Here is a 16099-nt window from a genome sequence, read left to right as displayed (position 1 = left end):
AAAATGAAAATATAACCCTACACGTTAACAGCGACCTAATTACATAGTTTTAAGGTATGGTTTCCAAGCGGCTTTATAGCCCAATGAAATAAGCGGCCGCCATTGCGCATGCCCAGAATGCATTCCGTGTTGTCGGGTTTTGCGGGTGCGTGCTATGTTTGGAAAATGGCGCGCATACCCAAAGTGAACTTGCGTCGTCCCAGCACTGGGACTAGATGTTGCAACACAGCCACGCAAAAAGACGAAAGAAAAAAAAAATAATAACGAAAACAAGTTTAAGAAACACTCATCATTTAGAGTAACAAAAATTAATTTTGTAAATTTTGTTTATTTTATTTATCATCTATTTTATAAATTATTTTATTTTCAATATTTTTTAACGCCAAATAAATTTCGTACGCAAAATAAATACTGTGTCTCCCGTATTTTGGGCACGCTAAAATTGCATTGCGCTCGCTATTCCAAAACAGCCCATTTTAGGACACAGCCACCGCGCCTGTATATACTCCCAAAGGTTGCGACGGGACAAACAACTTGTGACAGACAGCGCGCCCTCTTGGGAAAGTGCTAACTACACGCGACGTGTGTGTCTCTGCTGGCTCTCAATCTGTATATGAGAGACGAGAGATTCGCAGAAATGGGGCTTCCCCGGTCACACCAGGCAGACACCCAGACGTTTTTTTCTTTTTTTTTCTTCATCGTCGCTGCTCTAGCCGTCTGGAGACGTTGTTGGGCAGGGCCGCCGTCGGTGATGGCGTTGCTGCTGCTTGCGACATTCTGCCGTCTCCTCTACGATGTTCATGGGAGGAGAAGATGTGGAAATGTCTCTCCCCCTCTCTTTTTTTTGGGGGGAGAGGGGTGGGGAAAGGGAGGTTTTGAAAAGGAGGGCTTATGGGTGCGGTGTTGTGGTATACACGCATCTAAAAGCAACTGTACATGTTTCCGTGGAATAGGTAGGGTGTCACTACTAACATACAAGTCTCACCATCGTCAACGTCACGACTGACGCCCTGGGTAATGTGCGTCCTGGGCCGACTTCTAAGGGAACTGTGCCGATATATGTCTGAAAGCGTCTGAGCAAAAACCCGAGACAGCACAGCGGGCACCGGGATTCGAACCCGGGTACCTCCCAGTCTCGACGTGACATGGCCGGCACGCTAATCACTGAGCCACTGGCGTTGTCGTTGTGCGATTAAACACCAAATGACTCAATCAACTAACTAACTAACCTGCACTGATATCTTAGAAGAAGACGAAGCGCTCCACGGCAAATGAAACCGAATGTTACAAGCAGTCGTGTATCGTAGCCGGCACTATTTTTTAATACTGCCTGATTAATTAAGTAGATAAGACTAAGTAGTAAAATTATCAAATATTGGTGCGTAGTTTTTTTCAGCCGTAAAAGAAATTCGAAAGAAAAAGTATACCAAAGGAATGATGTTACCCGTTGTATGAGAACAAAATTTCCTTGTTATTCGCTCATGTGTTGGAATGGACCCTGCCGAAGATCATCATCAAATAATTTGTCTTCTAAAATATGCAGAACGCAACCTGCACGTATACAGTATCGTAACACTGAACCGTTAGAACTTCCCTATCGATGAACAATACAAGTTCGGACGGTGAGCATAGAAAGCAACACTCCAGTGTTCCTTATCGGAAACACCTAGTCAAGCTCCGGCTATGATATGATCGTGTCCGCAGGCCAGTCGCCTTATCTACCTCTTATCGACTCGCACCATGTCGGTCCGCGCCGTACCATGCTAATGAAACGGACAAAACATTGGATGACGCTCTTTCTCGCGAGTTGTTGTGCAGACTGTCGCCTCGTCTTGCAGTAACGGGAGCAAAGAAAAAAAATCTGATAACATTTTTCTTTTTCTGTGCCCTTTTCTCTTCTTTTTTTTTTTTTTGTCCATTGCGCATGTCTTGTGAAATGCCACATCCATCTTTGCATAGAGTGCTGTGACACTGGTGTTGAGTAAGTATATCAGCGGCAACAAAAGCCACTATAATATGCCGTTTTTTGAATTGGTTGCGTGCCGAAGATGTACTTGCGTTGTTCTCGCTGGCGATTTGTTGAAAACGGGAGGCGTACGCCTTTTTTGTACCACTTCTGCAGTAGATAATTCGTACGCGGTGAATTTCATTTTCAAGCGTGTTTGTTATCCTCTTGTTGCGTCAGCACTTGTTTAACAGTTGAGAAACCAAATTTTCAAGCACTGCACAGCAGCTTAAAGCAACGAAGAGAAAGCTTTTTAGTTCTTGTGAGTCCCGTGGAGGAACTGTGACTGTGACAGAGGTGGACAGGTGAGAGAGGCAATTTGGAGAAGGGGAGTGACAGAATGACTCGGATGCGTCCTGGGTCGACTTCGTGGGGAACTCTGCCGAAATATGCCTGCAAAGTATGACATGACATGACATGGTGGCGATGAGAAGACCTTAACCCCCCCCCCCCCCAAAAAAAAAAAAAGATATATATATATATATATATATACTGACGCATATATTCTGACGCCTTCCGCTCAAACGTTGCCTGCCTGTGTACTGCTGATGAGGCCCAAGAAGGCCGAAACAGCTGTCCAGTACTGGCATGGCGACGTTTTGACTTAAAAACATATATATATATATATATATATATATATATATATATATATATATATAGAACAAATAGGTTAATATATCAGACGGCTACGAAGTTGAATAAGAGTGAAATAATAAGACTTGGACTACAGATTACAGGAACGTTAACAAAAACTAATTTATTTAATGGGCAACTTAACACATAGATTAAAAAAAAGAATGGTTGACGTTTCGACAGTGCCACTGTCGAAACGTCGACCATTTTTTTTTAATCTATGTGTTAAATTGCCCATTAAATAAATTAGTTTTTGTTAACGTTCCTGTAATCTGCAGTCCAAGTCTTATTATTTCACTTTTATATATATATATATATATATATATATATATAGTGAACGTTGAGATAAATGGGAGACAGAAGACGAAAGTAGGGGTAGTAACAAAACAGGCTTTATTAAAACTTAAAAGTTATAAAAGTTAGGGAGACGTCTACGTTACGGCGGAAGCTCCGCCTTCTTCAGGACGAAATAGCTAAATGAGTCCTGAAGAAGGCGGAGCTTCAGCCGTAACGTAGACGTCCCCCTAACTTTTACAACTTTTAAGTTTAAGTAAACCCTTTTTTGATGCTTCCCCTACTTTCGTCTTCTGTCTCCCATTTATTTGAACGTTCACTATAATAACGTAGCCGTCTGACCCAACTTCAACTTTTCAATATATATATATATAGCACAGAACACATAATTCAGAAGCGTTATTATTTCTTTAAAGTTACCTTTGCACACGCGAGTTCGGGTCAAAAGCCTTTCTGGTGTGGAGCCCGCGATCAAACCAAGTAAATGTTTATTGAAAGCATCAACAGTCAGTTGCATAATTTCTGCTCTTTCACTTAGATATGCTGTTGAAACTAACCTATCGCAGCTGCTTTGTGTTATTTTCACCTGAGGCGGACGCGGTTGTGTCCAGGTGGATAGTTTGTACTTACATCATTTGTTATTGTGCTCGTATGTATGTCGTCGGCTTATGAAGGGCGCTCGAACAGTATTCAGTGCCGTCGTGAATGATGGATTGCTACACAAACAGAGGCCGTTAGGCGGGGAATTCAGTTCTACGCTGAATTCCACGGTGACATTCAATTTCCATAGGTGAGGTTTCCTGTTATTTCAGGAAGATGATCGCATGATGGACCATGAGGGTGACTCTGAGGCCGCCATCAACCTTTCAACTAGTCAGGCGGCTGCACGGCCTCCAAACACCACCCCCACTACGAATGGCGTCGTCCACGACGACTTGGCGGACAACCAGGTAAGCGGCATTCCATTACCAACTGCGAGTCGTGATCTGTGAAGCTTGGTGGGAGCTTTGCTTGCTGGTCTAGTACACTGTGGCCACGATCATACGACCGACTCTGACATTGTCAGGAAGGGCGACTAGGTACTTGTGGGATGTACGAGATCGTGGCAATATTGCTGCTCTATAGAAGCACGCCGCAGAGGCCGGTGTCCAGTTATCTGTTGGCCCACCAGGTGCTGCAGACGGGTATCATTTGCGTTGGTATCGCTAATCTGCCGGGAACTCGCAGTGGAAAGATATCTAAGTTGAGGTTCTTCTGATAGGCACAGAGAACATTCCTCGGTTATTGCAGCGTGAGAGTAACACCGTCTAATGTTCACCGCGTTATGTTCTGGATGTCTTCCACGTCTGCTGCTTCGGTTCATCTGCATCGGATTGGAAACTGTTTCTCAATAGCTCCCACTTCTCGCGGTGTCCTCTTGAGGAAAAACTCCACGGCACACGCGTATATTGTAAAAGAAAAAACTATTTTCTTTATCTGCGATATATACATTCACCCAAAAGACGGGAACGCAAGGAATGTTCGGGACGTCGCACACATCCATATTCCCCTATATACACGCGCCGTTCACGTGGTCGTCTATTTTCGCCGCCAACAAACTGAGCCGGGAATCGTTCATTTGTTTGCTTATCTGCATCCTGAGTTGGAGCGACTTCGATGTTGTAAACAGTCCCTCGGCGGCAGAGATGGCGCGGACGACCAAATCTTTTTCTTCGTTCCCCTGCGCAGACTCCGGATGTCTGGATCCCGTCCTTTAGCCACGACGTCCGCTCGCTTGTCACGCGATGGATTCACTCTGCACGCAACATATGAGCCGGGTGATTCTCCTATGGAGCAGAATTTAGATATATATGAACACGATTGAATGAAGTATACAAGAAAGTATAAACATCGGACGCTATCGCATTTTATGCGCGGTTTACACGGAGGAAAGATTGCGTGGCCTTGTATGGGACCTGGTGTCTTCGGGAATTGTTGGTCGGATGGTCTCTGGGTCTCATAACGAGATCAGACGTGAAACTGCCGGGCCCTGCAGTTCTGTCAACACTGGCTGAGACGACTTCCATTTCTTCCACGTTATCGATGCCCTTATCGCCTCCATTGAACGATATCCCAACCCAAGCAGCCCAACATTGGACCAATATTGGCAATACCGGTCCAATATTGCACCAATCTTGTGCCAATATTGGTACAATATTGGTCCGAGACGTTGTGCTTCTCGGGTAGGAACAGCTTTTTCGAAAGACATTTGTGGTAAAAAGTGTAACTTGTTTTAAAAGGTGAACGGTGAAGTTAAATTAAAAAAGTGGAAAGTAATGTACATAACTCGTCAGCGCAACGAGTGTTGCATAAACAAAGAGACGAGAAGGAGCGTAACGCTCTTCATATAACCAAAAACAAGAGCTTCGTTGAAATGAGGTGGAATTTTGATTAATATCAACGGCAGGTGGCACGAAGGCTGACAGTAGCGGACGTGCGGTTATGTTGCGCAACAAATATTTGAAGTCGTTTTTGTTCGCTAAATTTTAAATTCGGCTTAATTTGACGAAACTGCAAGCTTAGAAGAATACCGCCACAATGAGCAATGTTGGCGTTCCTCTGCCACATTATTGTTTTGTTTTGTTACATCACCTCCTCCTCCTCCTCTACGTGTTAGGGGAATTGTTTTTTCTCGACCGCGGGCAGAATTATTCTGTGCAAGCCGCCTTTATAAAGAAGTGATGTATTGTTTTCGCCTCTCCTGTCAGGCGATTACCGTCATACAATACAACAAATACAATTCAAGTCAGTTTATTCCATTTACCAGGGTGCATGTTTGGACGTCAGGGCAAAAAGGTTTTCAAAATGGCGACTTGACAACTCTACCGCTCGTCTGCACTTCATAGTAAACAGCAAGGATGGCTTTTGTGATATTAAGTTCATTGGACGTCCGTATACCCAGAAATGTGCGTTTGTGTGTCTCCCTCTTGTCCGTGTGTGTTGCGCCTTAAGATGCGTCAGTATTGCCAACTAGCCCAACTATTGTTGTTGTATCCCGAAAGCCGATTCTGCGATATTTTATGATCGCCAGTGAGAAACAAAGGTCGGTTTCTCCGTAGTGTCACAAATAACTGCAGCGTTGTTTGACCTTTTTGCGGATCTTTTTCCATTGTTGTATTTCTTCCTGTGTTGGAAGCGGTTTCAAAGGTAGGGTGAGGAGAACTCAAGCTTCACAATATGCAAGACCTTTAACTGGCGCATGACAGGCGCTGTATCTCAGCAATGGCGTCATCGTCGTTATGTTTAATGCTATACCAGCTTCCGTGACGAAGTGGTTAGGGTGGTCGCTTTCCACGCCGAGTTTGGGAGGTGAGGTTTGGGGTTCGTTGGGGTTGAGATTTGGGGAGGAGGTTTTCGCTGGCTTTTCCGGTAGACTTTCAAGACGATTATCGGTATAGTTCCCCCTGAAGTCGGCCCTGGACGCATACTAGATCCCACTACTCCTCGAGGAAGGGTCGATCGACTCAACGGAGCAGCTTTTTTTTATATATCCACGTAGTGTTCAAGTTCAATACCGAACCCGGTGGTCGTTCGTTCGTCGCTGCACACGCCCTCCTGACAAATTACTCCCCAGGAACTTTGTCGAAGTGAGCGAACTGGGTTCGAGAATAAACAGCGGGCAGAGGCAAAACAAACGGAACAACAAAGGCAGCCCTGGCGCGTACACAGTTTATCAATCGAAACACGATCATCACCATTTGTCAGCGCTAAAATATTCATTAAAATATCGGCTCATTGCCGGCGGCCTCATTTATTTGTCATTACGACGTGCCGGTTTATTAATGTTGTCCGCGCCACCATTTATTTACCGGCGTCATTAATATGGCTTTTCGAGGATGAGCGTCATCGACGCCATTTTAAATAGTATCGCATTTCCGCTATCCAGAATGATCCAATAATCGGGCTATGTCTTGCTATGTTGAGAGGCTACAGGCAGAGGTTTTTTTTTTCTTTTTTTCGTGTAGTCGTATTTAATATGGAGATATTATCACTCTGAAATCCACATCAGCTGTTAACGTGTCCGCTTTCTGATCCGAAACGTCGCGATTCGAATCCAGCCGCCAGCTATTTGGTTGCAGGGTGAAAGGTGGATAACAACGTGAAATTACAGAAATTGTACGAGGATACGCGCGACGCGGGAAACATTAATCTAGACATCGACGACGTCGCTGATGATTATGATTTTAATATCTTTATTGTGCATTCTGTCACTTATTAACAAGCCCTCATGCTTATAGGCGGGCCCGTAGAATGTTTGTCTGAAATATACGAAACTAAATATTTTTATTATTCAATTTTCCCTCTTTTTCTTTTTTAATAAACATATCCCCCACCCCATGCCTAAGCCGAACGGCAAGTGGGCTATAGGCAAGGCAATGAGTTAAGCGAGAATATCGCAAAAAAAATTACATAACTAATGATAAGAGGCTACATAATAATAAGGAAACTACAGTCTAGACGCCTTATAGACTACACTACAGACTACACAATCAATAAGCGTAAATTACGCGGCGTCAACCAAATTATGTCGAGCAATGTGGTAGAGTAACCCCCCTCCCTCATTCATCATCACCAAAATAAAGCTGCTGCTGTTCTTGTTGCTAACACTGCGTAGTGACGTCAGAGCCAAAGGTTCATTTGGCAGGGAGTCAAACTATATAAGTAGTCAAACTGTAGTCAAACGGTATAATGCTCACGCCAGCCCTTTCCATAACTCGTACAAGAACTATTTATTATTATTATTATTATTATTATTATTATTATTATTATTATTATTATTATTATTATTATTATTATTATTATTATTATTATTAATTATCGCGACGGACAACTAATTCATTGATGAGCCAGTTCGGGTGCCTCGCGTGAGAAAGATTCAATGTCGTAAACAAAAGAGTCACTGCTGTTTTTGATGAAGTTCCCAACAGCGAGAAAAAAATAACAAAAAGAAAATTCAACATCGCTGCAAATTGCGCCATCCTGTCAACTCGTCCTTTCAGTCACTTTCGCCGTTACTGTAATGACTCTGGTGGTACAGCTGCGACGAGTATTAATTGCCTTATTGCTTTTTCTTCTTCTATATACAAGTACTTTTTTTTTCTTTTCTTTTTCGAGCAATAGTGCGCCATAGTAGCACAAAGCAGACTGGGCTGCTATTTCAACGAATGTTGAGGACTGCCGTAGGCGCTGCGGGCTCTCTCTCTTCCCAGTCTCTTCCAAACGTTGCTTGGGAATAAAGGAAGCGCACTTCACGACTCCTTGTGACTTGTGAGTGTTCACGCTTGACACGTTCCTCGCGAGTATTGTGATTCGGAAGTACGTAGTGAATGAGGCTGACGGAAGGAGGTACAGTATAGGGCATTGTTGCCAAACTTGCACCTTACATTGGATTGGATTGGATTACTTACGCGTCCATGCATTTCATGCATCTACAAATTATTGACGGTTAACTAATGGCGAATTCGGGTGGTCATTTCGTGACAATTCCTTTTTTTCTTGTTTTGCCAGATTCCGCCGGTTCCCGCAAGATCTCGCATGTTCGCGTTGCGCTTTCCGAGCGCCAGAAATTTGCTAGCTAGCACTTTTTTTTCGCCCGGCCTCGATACAACCGGGCAGCGGGTTGCCCAACTACTATATCCGGTGTCGTTACAACCGTACTGCGAGGGTGGGCGAGGGTGGGCGAGGGCCCGCGTTGGGCCGCACCTCGAAGTTCACGTAGCTCGGCAAACGACGGAACCTGAAGACGAGCGACCGCGGCGCCCCTACAGCGTGATCCAAGCGAGTAAAACCGCTAGATCCCTGGCACTCATGTTGGGGTGGCGACGGTCACGTGAACAAGCGCGATCGCCGACCTAGGAATTTCCGAGCGCTAGGCCGTGTTGCCATGACATGAACACCCGAATTCGCCGTAAACTTCATGCTCTACTCGTTTTTCTTTTTCCTCCCTAAGTTCTTTGCTCGATGCTTTGTCTTTTTTTTTTTTTTCTGTTTCTCACGAATCATGCCTGGCAAATCACTTTTTTTTTTTTTTTTGCCATGTAAGGGTCGTGGGCGTTCTACGTTTAATGATCGTAAGACACTGCGAATGTGAATAATTCCTTTCGAGGGCAACACTTCCCACGTACTCCTCCACTGTCGCCTGTTCGCCGCTCCCCGTGGACACTCTGATGGAGCGGCTAGCTGCCCTAGGGCTGAGGGAGGTCACGCTGGCAACGCTACTCGGCCCTCTGCAACGCCCCATTCAGTGGCGCGTCGGAAGGGAACTCGTACGCTTCCTTACTGACACAGGGCTCGCGCTGTGCCTGTGACTGCGCGTCTTTTCTTTCGTTCTTTTCGTTTTGTCTTTCTTTTTCTTCTTTTTATTTTTCCTTTTTTGTATGCGGGAATAGCAAGTCGGCTTCTGGAGCCAGGCTAACCTTTCCCCTCTTTCGTGTTTTTTTTTTGTTTTGTTTTGCAATAAACCTATATCCCCCCTCCCCTCTTTCGCTATTCAGCGCAGTATACCTGTTCGGATGGCCTTGCTTCCCCGTAAAATCATTGTATTTACGAGAGAAATTGAAGATTCCTCGTAAATTCTGCAGCTTTTTCGAAAAGTCAGTGGACCCCCCGGAGAAACCTCGGCGGTTGGCAACAGCGCAATCAGTGGCAAACACGTGCCGTCAGTCAACATCGCTTCCGCTTCTTTTTCCCATACAATCCAATGCGAGGACGAGGGGGACCGGATGTAGAGGCATGGATGCATACCTTCTCTCAGTCCCGCTTTCCAAACTTTCTGTTCTGCCTGACTTACCTCGTTTTCCTTCTGAGCTATAGCAACGACTCGAACGCGAGGCCTCCCAACTTCCCCAAGTGGTCACCTAACGTTGTTCCCAAGATCAGATCAGTGCCTCATTGTCTAGTAAACTGGACGTATACAGTGAACCCTCGTTAATATGACCCCCGATAATCTGACATACGCGCTTTACGACCATGCTCCTGGGGAACAATGCAGTGAAACCTCTGCGAAGCCCCTCCGTTAATATGACAATTCCACATTATGACCAGAATTTTCGGGAACGACCATGGTCATAATAACGAGGGTTCATTGTACTGCGGGGGAAAATACGAGCTCTTGTTCTTTACACGTGGCGACGGCGTCTCTCGGAATGCGCATATCCTAAGAACTGAACGAGCTAGCCTGCTCTCGATCATTGCAAACAGAGAGAAAACGAAACTATACTGATTGTGACGTCATAGTAGGGTTTATCCGCATGACGTCATCCGCAGGAGAGCGCCACTGTCGCTAGCAGATTTACCGCCATAATGTCGGTCCTCAGGTTTTGACCTTCCAGGCCTTCATCCACATTGCATTCGCCGTGCATTTGGTGTTTTAAAGTTATTGTACTGTGTAAGTATTACTTGTACCATAAGCAAAGCAATTTCCATGTTTGCAACATTGATAGTCCTCTAAATAGCATATGGCAACAAACGAAAACCGGAACCGAACCCCCGAGGGACCAAACCATCATGGCGGCGCTTTCGCCTTTTCGAAGCTAGTGCCCTCTGGAGGGGTGACGTCAGTGAATAAAAACCATAGGAGTGAAAACAACTATAGCCTGCTCCCGAGGCACAATCTATGTCGCCCTATTCCATCTAGTGAGATTGTCACCAGCGTTTGCGTGTGGCATTTGCTCCTTCGTACTAGCTTCAAGGTCACGCTAAAACCTGGTAGGTGGTGGTGGTACTCGATTCCGGCTGTGGCTGTCTCAGGTTTTCCCAGTGTCATCATGTCGGACATTCTACGTAGATCTCTGCACAGTTCGTCTTGAAGTCGACTCATCACGCTAGCTAACCCACATTTCTCCCGCTCGTTTCTACTCTCCACGGTCTCTATACGCACCTCTCCACACCATTTATAGCCGCAGTTGCATCGCGGTGCTAATTAAGCAAATTCATACGCTCTTCTTCCGGCCGTAGCACAAGCAATTTTCTATTGACTTCGTTCACGCACGACAAACGCTCTCACACTGAGACTGGGAGGTGACCGAAGTTCGAATCCAGTCACCGGCTATGTTGCCTAGGGTCTTCCTGAGACACTGTAATTGAAATGTCGACACTGTTCCCCATGAAGTCGGCCTAGGAGGCACGATCCTCTATGTCATATGCATACGGTCTGCCTGTCGTGTCGGCTTGCAGAGCGCTCGGCAGTAATCCTTGCCACTGGTGCAGTCAGACTAACACCGTAGCGAAGGAACAGAAACAGGGCTGTCTCAAGGGAAAACTATACCACGCTCTGTTCATTCCAAAGTACTCGCAAGAGCAAATCAGAAATGTAGCGCGTTCTCAATGTTACACACATTATTCTTTTGGAAAGGAGCAACCAACATACGACACCCCTTACGCTTGACAAGGAATGTTCCACGTATCGCCCGCCTCCGTCGTGTTCACGCTGTTGGGCAAGTAAGCTTTGATACTTGACAGATACACAGAACTTCAACAAGACGAAAAGTTAACACACACGACTCGATGCAGCGCCACAACGCTCTTCCTTCGTGTCGTGTCAAGAATATCGACAGAATGAGTAGTATGCCATCTGGACCTCGACCGCCTTAGCAAACTTCTTCTCTGGCCCCACTTGCGAAACTTTTTTTCGAATTAATAAAAAAAAAGTAATTGGTAAGACGTTGGCACGGTTCGGTCGTCCGGCTCAGGGCACTTTCTTCTTTTGTTTTAGTTCCGCAAAATTATTTTTTCGAGATCGAACCCCCTCCCCCAGCGAAAGTTCGACGGGGCAGAAAGTTCAGGCCAACGGCGATGCTCCTCGTGGCCCGTCATGTTAGCTGGAGAAAACGCGGCAGATGGTTTTAGAAAATCATTAAGCCTGACGGTGTCCCCTTTCTTTATATTTTATTTTCTTCTCGACTGAATGATTTGGCTCCTCTCGGCCTTCTCTCGGTTCATGCTATGTGCTTGGGGATGTTCTAACTTTTCTCTAAATCCTTCTAAGTTCATCTTCGGCTTCCCTGTACGCTTGGATAGCTGCATCTGTTACATAATCCGCCCATATAGTTTGCTTCCCTGATACGCGGGACACGCTGCGCTGATTGGTCCTCCGGTGTGACGTCAGAGAGAGAGAGGGCTTTTTCCTAGTTTTCCTTTAGTTTATACACTGTAAAAAAAGAAAAGGAGTAAATTGCAGATTCAAGCCCCGGATATTGCAATCACTCCCCGTTTTAGTCCCTTGATGCCAAAATTTACATCTCGGCACTGCAAATAGTCACTAAACTAATATTCCCTAGTAGTCTATAAACTTTCGTGCATTTGGTTTCGAAAGGGACTAGTGATTTCGGGGGAATGCATGTAGTCCCTCAGAGTACTAAAATCACATAGCTTTTTTCTCGGAGCGTAGTAGTCCTGAAAGCTACGCTCATTCATATTCTCCGATTTTTATTTTTATTTCTTTTGCGGGTTGGTGAGTGTTCAAGTGACACATTTCACCGAGTATAAGCATAAATATTTATGGCCAGTCGTCGCGTCCTGAGCAGTCAGGCTTGTAAAGTACAGGAGTGACACCGATATTGAGCTACGCGTAAACTCGTGCTCTTTCATAAACGCGGAGCAGACTTCGCAAAACAGGCTTTCTTAAAGACGAGACGATGGTGACTGGTTTGCCACGCGCTCACAGGCAGCAGTTCATCAGCGTATCTGATAACATGCCTCCCTATCTACAATTTGTTTTTTTTATCTAGTAGCCACCATGAACACAGGAACGGCGAATATAATAAAAAAAGGAGTAAAGTAAGAGGCTTCAAAAAAGAAAAAAAAAAGAGAGAGAGAGATTAAATTGGTGTAGTGGGTGTGTAAAGTAAGTGACATAAAAAAAAGAGTAAATTTGCGTAAGAGGCGAGTAAAGTAAGAGGCTTCAAAAAAAGAAAAACAGAGTAAATTGGCGTAAGAGACGTATAACTTAAGAGGCTAAAGAATAAATAAATTGGTGCGCAATACAGTTTCTAGTCCCCTCCCCTAGATCGCAATTAGTTTCTATTTTAGTGCGCGATACATTTACTCCCGTCAGGGTGCGATGTTTGTGGCAACGCAAACGGAATAAAATTACTCTCTTTTTTTTTCCCCTCCTAAGAGTGTAGGCCTTGAACTACACGGAGACCATTAGGCAGCTACGAAAATTGTACAATAAAAAAAAAAAAAAGAAAATTCGTGCTGAAGTACTGTTTCCCTTGTTACTCGTCTTTCGCGAATATCGCTCTCGTGAAGGAAGAACACAAGCGCCTTTCATTAAACGACAAGCAAGCTCAAGTGTCCGTAACAAAGAGCGCACCGACACAGCACCTCCCCTTTATTACGACCAAACACGCGGCAGGTATGTTTCATTCTTCTTTTTCTTCTTCTTTTTTTTTTCTTTATAACAGTCACAACTCGATTGAGAACAGTACCCACTGGCAATTTGCTCAAAGTGCTTTTTGATCATAGCGCTCGGCATCAAAAGGGGTCGTGCGGAAGAAATATTCTGTTGGTATCGTCAACGGACGTCGCTTCTGTATGCCGTTCGTCCTCCGATTTATGTGCACATCCTTTACCGTCCTTTAACAAAAAAAAAAAAAAAAAAAAAAGCACATACTAATGGATGTTACTGCTGCCTTTATGATCACGTGGCTTGTTATGGTGTTGTTCGCCACTACGCACTCCTACACCGTCGCCGGCATGCTTAATAGGTCGGTCCGTGTCACGTGGTTCGTTTTGTATGCAGCTACCGTCCCTCTGATTGGTCAGAGTTGAGCAGTTCGAGAACGTTCGTGGTGTACGTTGTTAATGGTATGTAATGCCTGGCTCGACTGCGGTTTGAATGTGATGTGCATTTTATCTATAGGGAATGCGTGTTATTGTGTTTTGTGTGGCACGGCGTTTTGGTTTGGGACTGAGGCCTACATTGCTGACTGTGATTAGCGGCTTGAGTAATGGATGGCCATGCGCTTTATTGTATTATCTGCAATTATTTCGTGATTAGTGATTCTGATTGCATGCCGTAATGCTTTTTTTTTTTGGGCGCGGTAGAAGCTTTCTCTCGGGTTTCATTGAGTATTCACCTAGACTTTTTTTCTTTTCTTTTATAGTGTGTATATTATTCCCAATGCAAACGTTTGTGATGTAAGTGATTTTCCAATGTATTGAAAGGCACTCGCATGGAAAAGTATATGGCAACGGTGCGCATACGAAATTGTATTTCCCGTAAAGTGGGCTGCACCGCATCAAGAGTGTCTCTGCAGTGAAACATGATTCAAAGGGAAATGCTTTCGTCGCATCGGTGGGAGTCGATGCTATGGATTGACGTTGTTTTATTCAATTCCATATGTGATCATGGTTATCTCGTGACTTAAAAGCCACGAATTATCCTCCCTCTTTTTTTTTTTTTTTGATGAAGACATTTTGTTTTTCACAATGTTCTGACGCTAAAAACGGAGATGGGACTTCGTTGTTATCCTAAGCGTAACATGCTGTCTAATACTGTTTGCAATTGCAATGCAATGCAATACAAGAAATGATTGTCAGTGATGTGTCAAGCTTGTTATCTTGTTCTGCGCGTGTTGCAGGCTTCAATAAATTTTCGCCCAGGATCAAGCGGGTATGAGTCATAAGTCCACCAAAAAAAAAAAAAAATGTCAGAGCCGTTGAACTCTAGCAAATAAACCGGCAAATAAAATAAAAAGCCGAAACTTATTTTTCAGAAGGCAGACGCGCGCGCACGCAGACGACACCGCTTTGTAAATCCGCTTTCACCCGCCAGGTGGAACCCCTGGGGTCAGTTGGAAGGTTGTCGGGCGTGTAAAATAAATATGGCCCGCATTTAGCGGAGTGGGGGGGCTAAAACTACTCAGTGCCGGCTCCCGCGTTTCTGTATTATACGTGCCACAATGGACAGTGCTTGCATAGTACAAAGACACGAATTGCTCAGACCAGTAAGAATCTTATGTCCCCCCCCCTCCTCCCGCGCCCTCCTATGATTCTCACGGGGGACACCCCACCCTGTCCTCTGGTCAAAAATAGCTATGGCAAACTTGGTGAAAATAACGTCCCTTTTTTTCGTCTTCCTCTTTTTCCTTTTTTTTTAGATTCAGCGTATAAAAAATGCGCTTGTTCTGGGAAAAAGGAACAAAATTTGGTGTGTTTGCAATTCCCTTTTAAAAGAGGAGAAAGCTAGGGAGAAAGAATATATTTTCCTCTTACTCTGTCTCTCTCTCTCTCTCTCTTTCACTTTAATGCGACAAACTCTGCTTTTGAAGATTAAAGTAGAACTATGCGGTGTCCGCTGTAACTAGCGGTGCCTGCGCGAGCTTACGGTTACCATGACAGCAGCTTGAGGCAACATATACTATTTTATTGTATTTTCGTTTATGCATAACACGCTTATTTTTTTATTTTTGTCGATGCACCCCACCCTAAATTTCTTTGTTTTCAATAGATTCCACGCACATTTTTCCGTTTTTCTTTTTTTTTGTTGAGTGGAGGGTGGTTGTTTTTTTAGCTGTTTGGAGGTCAATGAACGTTGACAAGCATGAAGGAGTGGTGATGAATTGGGCGATATTGGTCTTTGTTACATTTAGATTTATTGGTTCACATTACTGGGAATGCATCCATAACCGTAACGGAGGTTTCTATGCATTCACGACGCTCTTTATAGAATCATTGGATTTATGAGCTTGTTTTCGAAGTGTCGTTCTTAGTTTACACAGCGCATTATCATCGCGCATATAATGACATCGTGGCATGATTTCTGCGCAGTAAAATCGGACAGCTGCACGTATGTTTGTATAGCTGCCATACACGGACGTTGATGCTGGGGTTAGTAGCGTGATACATAATGCCAGGCTGCCAAAAAAAAAAAAAAAAGAATACAAAGACAGATTTTTTACTAATTCATGACATTGAATTAGTCATTCGCTTGACTGATCTGACTTCCTGCTTTTAAAGCTGATGTTATCTGAGTTGTCTATAATCGCTACCGTTACCTTTGTGTTGCACATGTCTCGTTTCCTTAACTACCTTCCTCCAGTCCGAAATTTATTCTTGCCTTGTGCGCAATCCCTGTTAATTCAAATCTCGGTTATCCAAACCAATTTCCTTCCAAAACTTTGG

At 44.4% G+C, this 16099-nt stretch overlaps 1 protein-coding gene across 7 annotated transcripts in view; it reads left to right on the top strand.

The window, feature by feature from the left end:
• Positions 1-16099, top strand: part of LOC135398946 (forkhead box protein P1-like) — a 227485-nt gene that overhangs the window by 168507 nt on the left and 42879 nt on the right. For 6 of the 7 annotated variants that reach the window (XM_064630527.1, XM_064630526.1, XM_064630524.1 and 3 more), the window contains one exon: positions 3745-3882. The exons of the other annotated variant lie outside the window; for it this stretch is intronic. In XM_064630527.1, the coding sequence (XP_064486597.1) occupies positions 3757-3882 (126 nt within the window). In that variant the 5' untranslated portion in view covers positions 3745-3756. The remainder of the gene's footprint in view (positions 1-3744; positions 3883-16099) is intronic. 7 annotated transcript variants of the gene reach the window in all.

This window comes from Ornithodoros turicata, chromosome 6 (genome assembly GCF_037126465.1).
Source record: "Ornithodoros turicata isolate Travis chromosome 6, ASM3712646v1, whole genome shotgun sequence".
Classification (NCBI taxonomy): domain Eukaryota; kingdom Metazoa; phylum Arthropoda; class Arachnida; order Ixodida; family Argasidae; genus Ornithodoros; species Ornithodoros turicata.
This window is presented reverse-complemented; position numbering and strand designations above follow the sequence as displayed.